Source organism: Pecten maximus, chromosome 13, assembly GCF_902652985.1.
Source record: "Pecten maximus chromosome 13, xPecMax1.1, whole genome shotgun sequence".
NCBI classification, from domain to species: domain Eukaryota; kingdom Metazoa; phylum Mollusca; class Bivalvia; order Pectinida; family Pectinidae; genus Pecten; species Pecten maximus.
Genome location: NC_047027.1, coordinates 20,602,737 through 20,615,661, shown reverse-complemented (window position 1 = coordinate 20,615,661; position 12,925 = coordinate 20,602,737). Strand labels below are relative to the sequence as shown.

The following is a 12,925-nucleotide window of genomic DNA, read 5'->3' as shown; positions in this document are numbered from 1 at the left end:
AAACTCACCAAAAATGGTGCGCAGGTGAAGGAAAAGGAGCTAAAGGCCTGTAGATAGGCATATTTCTTAAGAATGTCAAGTTCTTCATTTCTTAATTCAAGAATTTTATCCTGGAACGATGACTCCCAAGCATACAGCTTCAGTACCTGTTAACAGAAAACAACACTTGTCAGGGGAGATAAACTATGATATAAGGGGAGACAATTCATGGTAAAAACGACACTAAATACATGTTACTCTGGTTAAGAACAAAAGAGATATATAGCTGAAGGCTATGAAAACCAGGTAATAACATTTGATTGGATGTATTATTACAAAATCATAACAATTTTCATATTTATATGTAATTAATGGAGTTGTTGGACCATTTTCACGGCCGAATGCCCTTCACGATTTAGCATAAATTTCTCCCTCTCATAAATTTTCACCGTTACAGTATCGTGTGCCAGAAATATTGATCCGGACCTACCTTCATCCCATTGAGAACTTCACTCATCAGTTTTAGCCTCTTGTCTTTGACTTTCATCAGATTCACCTGGAATTTTCTTTGTTTTATTGAGATCAACATGTTGATTGGAATGAGGAGGATCATCACCCCCAAACCTGGACAGAACATATTAAATCACAACACTAATAATACATCATAACACCAATAATACATCACAACACCAATAATACATCACAACACCAATAATACATCACAACACCAATAATACATCACAACACCAATAAAACATCACAACACCAATAATACATCATAACACCAATAATACATCATAACACCAATAATACATCATAACACCAATAATACATCACAACACCAATAATACATCATAACACCAATAATACATCATAACACCAATAATACATCACAACACCAATAATACATTACATCTGATATGATTTAAACAAGTGTGAGGAAAATATTTTGATTATTTTTTTTCAAATCCCATAAAATTGCCTGTAATGTCCATATGATGAAGTCACAAATGATTTCTGTCATGAAAAACGCTTCAGGGTACCTTACACTTATAAGTGACATCAGCAAAATCAGAAATTCACAGGATACCAGTCCAATAATGTGATAGATATCCTTATGTTAATACATTATTATCTAATGGAGGTGGGGTTTTCTTTCCCACAGAAATGATGGAATTAGAAATACAGTGTACCAATAAAATGTTAAATCTAGTATTACAAAGGTTTAATCATAGTTATCTCCCTTTGGCATAGAATTTTCATTCTTTCAGACCTTGACAAGTGAACAGTGTTCGGTATGGCCTTAAAACTCAACACAGTTTATAAAACTATAATATAAGTTTTTGTCAGTTTATCTAATTCATTCTGTGATGGTATTAGCTTCCCTGTAGTTGTTGTTGTTGGAAAGAAAGAAAGAAAGAAAGAAAGAAAGAAAGAAAGAAAGATTTTACAACTAGAAAGAGGTGAACTTTCACTATAGGCACACCAAGAATCTATGTGAGTCTGCCTGTTGAAACTGACCTGCTAGTACAGAAACTCCAAGCTGATTCCACAAAAGCCACATGGCCAAAATAATCTGGACAGGGGCTGACCACAACATCCACAGGTAGCCAGATAGGTCCTGCATCCTCTGACAATCTACGGACATAAGATTGACGATCTCCCCAACGGTCTTCTGTCTCTTGGCCTCACTATTCATGTGGAGGGACTGGAAAATACAATTAAAAATACTTGTTGATCTCATTCACCTTCAATTCATGACTTTGTGAAGACTTGTCATAGATTTGTGTGTGTTTGTTCAGTTTATTGTCCCATGTCAGAACAGTCAGGGTCATTTTGAGGCGGGGTCCCCTTGTAGTAGTTGGTGACTACCTCACTGAACAACATACAGGATGCCAGTCTCATGCCATCAAAAGCAGTTAGGGTAGAGTGTTTTACCCTAGGATACAACTATGACAGCACAGACTGGCCTGTTTCTGGCCTGTTTCTCAGTTTCCAAAGAAATACAAACATAGATACGAAACGTTCAACCACACACCTCAGATCTCCACCCTGAGGTTATGTGACCAGAGCTCCAACTAACTGAGCAAGCACAGTTACTGCTTGATATATAGACAATTATAATACAATAACGGTACAAATATTTTATTATCCCAGCAGTAGAAATATAATTATATATACTTATAACCCTGCCATAATCATGTACTGTATATATATATATATATATATCATTATCTGTGGTTGATAGGGGTTGCCAGGGTTAGGGAGCCCTGGGTTCAGCCCCTTGACCAATATTGTGACCTCGCTCATGCAGGCAGGGCTTGCTCACTGCATGCAACACAATTAAGTTTTGTTTACTCAGTATAAACAAAGTATTATTGCATATCAAATTATTGACCTCATATCTCATAAATTCCTCATGACGTTAACTCGTAATGTATAATATTTACATTTGCTCCGCATTTTTCCATTGACACAATGCTAAGAGGCAGTTGCCACCATACGCCTATAACACCCAGTGCCTCAGGCTATAACACCCAGTAGGTCATGTGACATTAAAAAAGGCGGGATTTTTTTGTTTTGGTTTAGTTTTTTTCAAAGATGACGAAAATGGTATGACAATGTAAATATAAGTATTGAACAGTGGTTTTAATGTTGTTATAGTAGATATGGCAGCAAGATGTATGGTGGGCAAATGTAGCATGGAAACCCTAACGGGTTCCCATACCATTTGCCCACCATACATCTTGCTGCCATATCGACTATAACAACATTAAAACCACTGTTCATTGCTTAAATATCCTCAGTATGTTGTACATAGTGTATACCTTTTTGTAAACTGCTGTTATCAAAGCCGATCGTATCCTCATTCCTGTCGTCATGCCAATGTGGAAATTCTGATGGAAACACAGCGACTGAATAGTCGCCACAACGAAGAAAGACGCAGCGTACACGTATCCCTTCCATGCTTGTTCATTTTCCTTGTTCTGTGTGTAGGCTATCAACACCCTGTACACGTCAAAATAATTCTCAAGGTCACGGAAAATTGGAGAAATTAGCATAGTTACAAATAAAGGATAGCAGTTTATAATGACTACATCTTGATTTTAGCTACAGCACTTTTAATACCTAGCTTAATATTAAATAATGGTGACTTAAATTTTCATTCACTAACTTATCTGTAACACACACTTATAATCAAAAAATTATTTTTCAATATACATTTATCAAATGGTGTGTACCTCATCCAAAGAAAATAAGTGTATACTGTTGTGAGAGTTATCTGTCCGTATACAAAATGGGAACAATCAAGTTGACAAAAATCTCCTTGTAGATTATCCCAACAGGATGAAACTGACAAATTGTAATAGATAATGTAAGTAGAAAACGACCCAGACTTACCCCAATAGGGTGGGACTGACGAACTGTAAAAGATCGTACAAGAATTTACATCCCCAAGCTCTCAGGAAGTCAAGTCCATAGACCCTCACCAACACTTTAAACAATGAAGCTTTGTTTTTCTTTTTTTCCACTTTAGTTCCACGGAATTCCACCTGAGATGTTTCTGCTCTCTGTCGGAGAAGAGGTGTTTTTTCAGAGGCGCGACGATCTTCCTGTATGTGCGACCCTTGATTGAATACCACACTTGTATTTCTGTAAAAAAAAAATTTTTTTTACATTTATATCATCAAATTTCAGTTATATTCATCCAAACCTATTGTAAATAATTTTTGTTTCAAATTTTCAATTTTATTCTTATAAAAAAAAGTGTCAAATTTTTCGCTCCCATAAGCCATACAGTGAATTTTCTTTACTGTAATATTGAATTTTGGTTATCAAGAAGAAGTTGTTTATAGATTTGAGCATATTTGACACCTGTGACCTTGAATGAAGGTCAAGTTCATCAATTTGAACAAACTTGGTAGCCCTTCATCCCCGCATGCTACAGACCCAATATCAGGTCTCTGGGCCTGTTGGTAATTGAGAAGAAGTTGAAAATGTAAATTGTTCACTAGAAACGACAAACGACAAACGACGCACGACGCCGGCCATAGGCAATCACAATAGTGACCTAAAAATATAGTATTTCATTAATATTTTTGTGTTTTGGGATTTTCTGATTTCAAAACTTCAATTTCTAGTAATTTTATTTATTTCTACATGACATGAAATGAATTAAATGGAGGATATATCTTAAATGTTTTCAGATGAAAATTGTTTTCAAAACTAAAAATTAAAATTAACTTAATTTCTACACAGTAACTGTAAATTTCACTTACTCCATCATTTTCCACTTCTCAAATTCCTCCTTCCAAGCTTTTCCAAACTTTGGATTAACTGTGCTATGTGTGTCTCGTGGATTTAAATCCCAGATATCATCTTCTGTCAAATCTTTCTTATATCCAGAAAATACAAGTCTGTCATGGGGGAAAAAAACAATGATATATTCACTAGTTTGGAATTTTTTTCAATTCAAAATAAAATGCATCATAGCCACTAATCAACAAATGAAAATCAGAAACATACAGAAAAAGATTAAGAAGAATTATGAAAGTAACTTTTCTTGTTTTGAACTGTAGAGAAATATATTTTCATGATTTGGAATTGTCGGTTTGGCTATGTTGTCGGTTTGGATACTTAAGTTGTAAAAGTAAAAATATATCTACTAAACAGAAGACTCAAGGTTTGTCAAACAGGGACCACCCACAGAGGTAATATAATGAATACAGAGCCACATTAATAAGTTGTGTTTCCCGACATCCATGATACAAAGAATTTCTTTTTTCTTTAGTCCTCCAGTTAGGTCCATATTTTGCTGGCCCTTACTTATCCCCAAGTATTTACTGTTGTTTCACATATAACTTATATATATGTAGATACGTAATGTATTTAATATCAATTAAGGCTTGATTGGATCATGCTGCAATTATTTTGACTTTAACCAAATCAGACTGATGTCTAATTGGATCAAAATCCACTTTACTTATTACAAGATTTGCATCTCATTTTGATCAATCTATTCATGCTTCAAATTCCTTGATAGCAATTCTTTTGGGAAAGATATTAAAATCTATCTGGATTAATGTAGTTATTGCCAAACTTTTTATCTTTTCATTTTTTCTCTCTCTTTATTTTCATTTATAAGTTATTCACTTACGGATTCATCCACCAAAACAACAGTCTACTTAGGAAAGATGAAGAGATCTCTGGGCATGGCTTCTGTTTAAAAGAGAAAAGAGCTGTGTACATTATAGATTAATATACAGTCATTTTTTTTTCTTCACATGGTACATTTACAATTACACAGACATTTTACACAAGGCCAAAATAAAAATATCGTTGGTTTGGCGTAACCCACCCGACCCAGAATAAATACGCCTACAGTACTCAGAAAACTTTACTGTGAAAATTAAAACGTAGTTTATGATTTATTTAATAACTTGACTGTTTCACATATTCATGTCCGGAAGTTGCTTCGCAAGTTTGAAAATATGTCTGGCAAACCCAAATAAGCTTGGTGTGCGTTTCTTTTGTTTAAGATCATAAAATAAATAATGATTTGATTGATATCCAAACAGTTCATATTCTGTTCTCAGAACTGAATTAAAAAAAATCAGCACTAGGCTACCTACCCACATGTGAAACCCCCTGGTCGGGTTACAGCAAACCAAGATATTTTTTAGAGGTGACCTAATCAGCACTTACTTAAGCTACAAAATTCTACTTTGAATAAAAATATCATCAGCTGTTTATGGTCCTGATACATTTAGGCCATTTCTTTAATTAAGACAAGAAAATGATTTGAAGGGTGATACAAAAGGTTCAAAAAAAATTCCATGAACCTAGATGAAATGTTTTTGTAATTTTTTTCAAATTTGTACATGTTTCAGCAGCTGTAAGTTAGAGAGCAACAGTCAAAACTCGTTATCCTAGACTGTGATCACTTAATCAATTGCTTCAATTTGAAGTAAACATTCAGTTCTACCGATAAAAACTGATGTCAAATATACTCAGGTTACCTCAGATGCTCTCGGTTTACTGTAAGTTTTGTATAGCTGTATTGCCTTCAAGATAACCGAAAAATACGACTTTTCCAACCTATTTAAACAATTTTTTTAAACTTGATTTAAGAGAAAATGGTTCTGGTTTTTGAATTTTTATCCCAATAAACGAAATACCCTATTTAGAGCTACCTGATTAAGTGAAAGGTACTGTATATATATATACATAAACACTGTACTAACCTGGCCTAGTTCCTGATAACCTCGGCGTGTGATTTTCTCAGCAAAACAGTGTAAAATTAACTGTAAGAAGAGGGCTGCCCAATACACATAGAACATGACAAAGGTATATAGATCATCTTCATACACCTGTAAAATATAAAGGTAAATATGACGTCATACACCTGTAATTATAAAGATAAACATGAAATCATAAACCTGTAAATATCAAGGTAAACATGACATCATAAACCTGTAAATATAAACCTTTTGTATAATTTACCTGTAGAACAGTAACTGTTGGTTTGCCAACCTTTTGTATAATTTACCTGTAGAACAGCAACTGTTGGTTTGCCTACCTTTTGTATAATTTACCTGTAGAACAGCAACTGTTGGTTTGCTTACCTTTTGTATAATTTACCTGTAGAACAGTAACTGTTGGTTTGCCTACCTTTTGTATAATTTACCTGTAGAACAGCAACTGTTGGTTTGCTTACCTTTTGTATAATTTACCTGTAGAACAGTAACTGTCGGTTTGCTTACCTTTTGTATAATTTACCTGTAGAACAGTAACTGTCGGTTTGCCTACCTTTTGAATGATTTTACTATAGAACGGCACTATCCCAGCAATGGTCATCAATAACCAATATAGAAATAGAACACCTGATGTGATAAAACCACTCCTCTTCTCCAGCTGAATCAACAGAGCTGTCAACGCCTGTGGAAAGGAAACGATTATATTTAACCATTCTAAAATACTTTTTTAAGGGTCTACATGCAAATCTATATTCTTTGTGCATATACTTGTTGTTTTATCGAATTTGTGTTTCATTATTGTACATTATTGTACACTACCTTTATATTACAGATATTACCATTAGTGACCTTTGACCTTGCAAACTTGACCAATGATCAACACAACTTAATAAGATGCCGATGATATGATGCTGATGCTTATATGAAGAATGATCTCTTGAAGAAACCAGCCCTATCTCCTTTGTTGGAAAGATACCTCCCTCAACAAAAGAGGGCTAAATTTCAAGGGCAATAACTCCAACAGAAAACACAAGTCGGAATTTGGAAATTCTGTTTTGAACCTGCATGGGCCTTAAAATGGCTTATATTTTCATTTTTAAAATTTTATTACTTGATATCATTCAGTGCACATTTTCAGCAAATTTTAAGAATTTTTCAAAATAGCTTTACGAATATGTCAAGGCCTTTTTTAACAAAAACACTTACAAATGAAGCCACTTTGATCGCATCACCCAGGAAAACTGCAGTAGGAACTTGTCTGTTGTTGTCAGTCTTATCGCTAGCTAACTTAATCATCTCCACCGCTGTTATGAAGAATAGCACTAGACTAAGAAACTGCAATAAAAACACCAATTTCAATTTCATTTCAAGAGTAAAAAAGAAATATAAATATAACAATTTGATATTTTTGACAAATTGAATTTGATATACAGTATACTGTTGTATTCAACTAGATATGTCAAAATGTCAAGTTTAATGACCCCGCTGGTAGCCTATTGAAATTTGAAAAAAATTCATATTTGCTTTTTGAAGAGGTGTAACCAGAACTTCTCAGATGCCAGGTATAAGCTTTAAAAGGAGGATTTCCTCAGAAAATAACAACCTGGTCTGGTTCAAATTTAATTTGCTGAGTTTTGTGTTTAAGATCTTCTACAACTTTGGCATTCTTTTTCTGTCATTTTAAAATTTTCCAAATGCGTTAACTTTTTGTCATCCTGTTTTTGTGAAATTTTAATTAAAGATTAAAGTCAAACAGCCATATCTTTGGGAAAAAAGACCATAACTCAATCAGAATATGACCTGCATGTTATCATTACACAAAGTCTACATACCAAAATTATGACCGCTTGCCAGAAATGGAACATTTGCTAAGGGCAATACTACCGGTATATGTCTTCGACCAGGAAATGGTGATGGCAGTAAACTAGAAACAACCAAATATCACTACCCTCATACTGTTTTAAACACAAGTTATACTTACAGTTTTTGAGATGTTAAGACTGGACAACGGGAGAGGAATCGAGTTGGATTTACAAAGTCCGTACAGGTAGAACGGTAAAGTGAGCCACAGGAAGCCACATGGTACCCACACCAGCAGGGTATTCTGGGAACACTCCGTGAATTGTGGGTAGGAATTGTTAAATAATAAATTATCGTCCTGCAAAAAAAATCATAAATTATACATACACCATTTATCCCGGACTCAATGAACATTATGGACCTTATATTTATATTATAATGTTAAGATAGTTTATTAGTTTTGTTTTGTATTGTTTAATATCAACAGCTATGGTCATTTAAGGACGACCTCCCCTGTGTGACAGATTCATGCACATGGTGCTTAGAGAGTGTGTTTTTTGGGAGACTGTGGTATGCTTGTATTTGCTTCATGGAACTGATGCTGGACTCAAACCCAGGACCTCCAAACTCCAGACGGATACTAGTACTCTCGCCATATAAACATTATGAACCCGGTGTAGGAGTCAAATCTTTCCCCTTGTAAAAGTTTCCCCAGGGAAAGAATTGGCTAGCCAAAAGTTCCCCCTATCAGCTATGGTGGGTAAACTTTTGGATAGCCTATTCTCCCCCCCCCCCCCCCCTCCCCTATCAGCTATGGTAGCGGATAAACTTTTGGCTAGCCCATTCACCCCCCCCCCCCCCCCCCCCCATCAGCTATGGTAGTGGGGAAACTTTTGGCTATCCCGTTCTTATTTTTTTTAAAGGCCAATAGCCTTCACTAAGCCAATTAAGACCAGTTCTTCTACATGTATACAATGTAGGAGAGAATATCAAAATTCCCTTGACTCAAAAAGTGAGAACTTAATTTTGCAATTCGAAGTAACTACATTGCAGAATGAGCATTCTTGACTTCGTTTGCTTTTCCTGTATACCGTCATAGTCGGTGCAAGGGACTCTCACGTTCAAAATAATAAATAAGTTATGATTATAAATCATCGTTCATTCAACGAAACTCTTCAAATAATCATTCATTACATGAAACTCTTCAACGAGCCGAAGAATTTTCTGAACAAAATGCATGCAGAGTTGACCCAAAAAAGTGCACCTGGTGACAGTCGATGATATAATTAAACACATGACCTTTCAACTCTGTAAGTGAATGAGAAATCTGGACAGGCTAAATGAGCAGTTTGAAAAATGGTGTCCTGAAGTTGGAATTTGGCGACTTGTACGTTTTCACGGATTATTTTGTTTTGGATGTAACAATTCGTATTGAGTCACGGCGGACACGGTAGGTTAAAGATAAATGTTTCTAGATGACGGTAGTACAGTATCTATATAGTACATGCACCCTGTCAGTTTAAATAAATGTGGTTTTAGTCGATTGAAGTGTGGCGGAGTTGCCAACCTTGTACTTTCCATAGTACACATACCACTGCCATATCAATTTTTTTTTTTAAATTCACATTTTCTATGCAAGCACCTGTGTTATTAGTGACAATTGGCAAATTGACAGTCAATAATGAGAAAAACAAAAATTGTATTTCATACTAGCAGAAGATTGGGAACTATCGAAATATTTCATCTTAATGGCAACAAAATCGATATGGTTGATCGATTTTCATTACCAAGGTGTGGTGTTTAACTTTTCATGGTAGTACTTTAGTTTGCATAAAAAACTCGTTACTTTAGCTGAACAAGGCCATAATTATATCTACTTGTATGTATAATGCAATCTAAACTAAACGTTTTTTTATGTTTACTTTCTAATACTCTTAATTATGGTTGTGAAACATGAGGTTTCCATGTTGCATACAAAGTAGAAAAGATTCATGTTGATTTTATGAGGATTCTTAATGTTAAAACCACTACACCATCTTTTATGATACATTCGAAATGAAGTAGCCCTTATCTTAATCTTGTGGATTATTCCGGTAACAAAACAATTTAAGCCACAACCTCGGGAAACAGTTCATGGTACTGTTCAAGGTCCCAACACCTCGGGGGAAGAGTGTGACAGTTAAAGGCATGAGGCAACTGTATACTATGTGTCAAAATTCAAAGTTATTTTCACCAAACATCTCCCTCTTTATCCTTCAACGACCCCCTGATGAATGACCAAGTCAGCATTTTTGTCACTCCTCAAACTTAGTTTAAGGGTTACGCAACTTTTATCTAGAACACTCTATACATGTACATGTGTATATATGTGTATATGTTTACTATGAGTCAATAGCTTTGTTATTGCCTACTGGACAAAATTTACTTGGATTAAAAGACCGACCAGTCAGTTAACTTCTACAGAATTTGTGTTGGTTTCTGGTATTGAAAAAATTATATATAGAAATTAAAAGGTGTCTTGGCCCGAGCCCACAAGTGAGTAAGTAGGACGCGTTTAAAGGGAGGTAACTCGAATATGTTTCCACCCCGCCTTATGTCAATTATCACTCACTTACTATAGGCCTAGACTAATATAAACAATGACGTACAAAGGAGTATTTGAAGCTGTCATTATTAAACAGTTCATAAGTGCGACATATCATAAGAATTGAAATCTATTTCAGACAAACGCGTCACAGAGTCTTATTAGACAAAGTGAAACTAGCTAGGCTAGCCAGTGGTCTGCATAGATGTCAGTTGTCATTGTCAATATCTTACCCATATCGCACCGCCCTCCTTCCCGCAGAAGTCTTCGAGGTTCACCATGATGCCAAATGATAAGAAGGTAGCACCCACACACACGTGAAACACAGGGTAAATTACACGTGTGTGCTTGCCGCACGAATGTACGCGTTTCCTTTCAAAGCCCCGAACCGTTCCACAATGTCAACCCTTCCCAAAATCACACAATGACCACAAAATATCCACAAGGTTCGATTCCTGTGATTTAGTCCTTCATCCTCTGTTCAAGAGCGAAGACCCATATTTCCGTGTAGGGCTGCCGAGAACCTGTTCCTTGTCCAGGCAAGTCAAACTACATACACACAGGTACGATGTTCTCGTACTTCTGTTCCCGACTGATGTACGGTCCGGTGCACACGACCTACTTATAGTATATCGAAGGCGCCTAGAACCGTCGATGGTTCTTTCTGTCATTCAACCGTTCCAGATATTGACTTTCCGATAACGAAATTGTCTTTAAGTTTTGTGCAATATTTAATTATACACCGCCATGTATGAGGAGCTTCTAGAGATATCTTCGGAAGTCTGCAAACGCAAAACAGAACACCGTTCTTGTTTCGATAGATAGTTAGAAGTCAATACAAAAGGCCTACCCAAAGATTTTTTTAATATATTTCGTAATTTTCTTCCAATTTTCTGTCACATAAGTTCCCTAACTAGGTAATTGTAATTTTATAATGTTTGAAATGAGTACGGGGTTAGATGGTATACCTGCACGTTTTCTGAAGGATGTAGCTTCTGTAATTGAGCTCCCGGTAACTTACTTAGTAAATGTATCTTTTTCTGAAAGCACTATCTGTTCCAAGTCAATTGAAATTAGCAAAAGTCAAACCGCTATATTTATATTCAAGAACTTGAAAATGATAAAAAAAAAATGAAGCTAACGGACTCATTTTTGCACACGCCCCTTAATTAGCTTGGCCCATGCATGGGTGTATGTCCTAGCTACAACTTTCTTTATTTTTTTTTCTTTCAAAAAGATGTTTGTCGTATTCATTCGCTCTGAAAACTTCATTTGGCCGTACACAAACTACAATAAGTTTCACACAGAGACTTATATAACTAAATTTCCCAAAGGTTAATGTTATAACAGTTGCACTTATATTAATCAAATGGCATGATATCTCAATTCAAGTTTATGTAATGGCGATATTCTTAGATATTAGTACACGTATTGTGTACATCTTATTATTGGCAAATGCATAATTTAGCACCAGTGTGATATAAGCTAGATGCTGAGCGGCGTGGTTGTATTGTTCATGTTTTATACATTGTATAATACTATTTACATTTAGTATGCTTGAAAGCATTGGCGAAAAATTGTAGCCCGAGTTTCCTCTAGCCCTGATACCAGACACCAGACATGGTGTCAGGGCCAGAGGAAACTCGGGCTACACAGTATGTAGTGATATCGGGGACCGCGTTACCACCATAGGATAGTATACTCTCCAACGTATAGCCGTCGGATTTTTTGTAAACACGACTCATGCTAACGCGGTTCATGGAATCTTTCCAGAAGCCAATGTTGTTATGACCTCATGTTAAAAAAAAATAAATCTTAGTAGGGGTGAAATACCGGTGCCAGATCCTCCCTAATCCTCCTTGACAGGAGGATTATGACCTTGACCTAATGATGCAATATATATGACCTGATGATGCAATATATGTGATGATAATGAGATATGACGTCACAGGAATGTGAGGTGGGAGGATTGACCTGATGATAACAATAGAAGATATGACGTCACAGGACTGGAAGGTGGGAGGATTGACTTGATAATACAATGGTGGGTACCCTTAGCATTCTTAAAAATAGCCATGGTGCAATGTTTTGTATAGATTGCCACCCTCCGTTTGTTTACAGTCACGTGGTAGTCCTTTCATACCGGACACGACAACAGAAGTCTAGGTGGACAGTGTGATAAATCGAGCGTGAATATGTACACATTCAGTCTATGGTCGAGATTAGACAATGTCCTCAAATGACCTTAACACGCAATGCTAGCTAACAGGAGTCCAGGTGTATGTAGTCGATATCTTTAAAGTTT

The 12,925-nt window shown here is 35.8% G+C and overlaps 1 protein-coding gene across 1 annotated transcript in view; it reads right to left on the bottom strand.

The window, feature by feature from the left end:
• LOC117340812 (multidrug resistance-associated protein 1-like) overlaps positions 1 to 11,322 on the bottom strand; it is a 35,789-nt gene extending 24,467 nt beyond the window's left edge. The window contains exons 1-12 of the mRNA XM_033902590.1: positions 10,854 to 11,322; positions 8,218 to 8,394; positions 7,443 to 7,571; positions 6,790 to 6,918; positions 6,225 to 6,350; positions 5,138 to 5,199; positions 4,260 to 4,397; positions 3,382 to 3,633; positions 2,808 to 2,988; positions 1,501 to 1,687; positions 470 to 603; positions 9 to 146 (exon numbers count right to left, since the gene is read on the bottom strand). Coding sequence (XP_033758481.1) covers positions 9 to 146; positions 470 to 603; positions 1,501 to 1,687; positions 2,808 to 2,988; positions 3,382 to 3,633; positions 4,260 to 4,397; positions 5,138 to 5,199; positions 6,225 to 6,350; positions 6,790 to 6,918; positions 7,443 to 7,571; positions 8,218 to 8,394; positions 10,854 to 10,901 — 1,701 coding nt within the window. The 5' untranslated portion in view covers positions 10,902 to 11,322. The remainder of the gene's footprint in view (positions 1 to 8; positions 147 to 469; positions 604 to 1,500; positions 1,688 to 2,807; positions 2,989 to 3,381; positions 3,634 to 4,259; positions 4,398 to 5,137; positions 5,200 to 6,224; positions 6,351 to 6,789; positions 6,919 to 7,442; positions 7,572 to 8,217; positions 8,395 to 10,853) is intronic.
• Between the last annotated feature and the right edge of the window lie 1,603 nt (positions 11,323 to 12,925).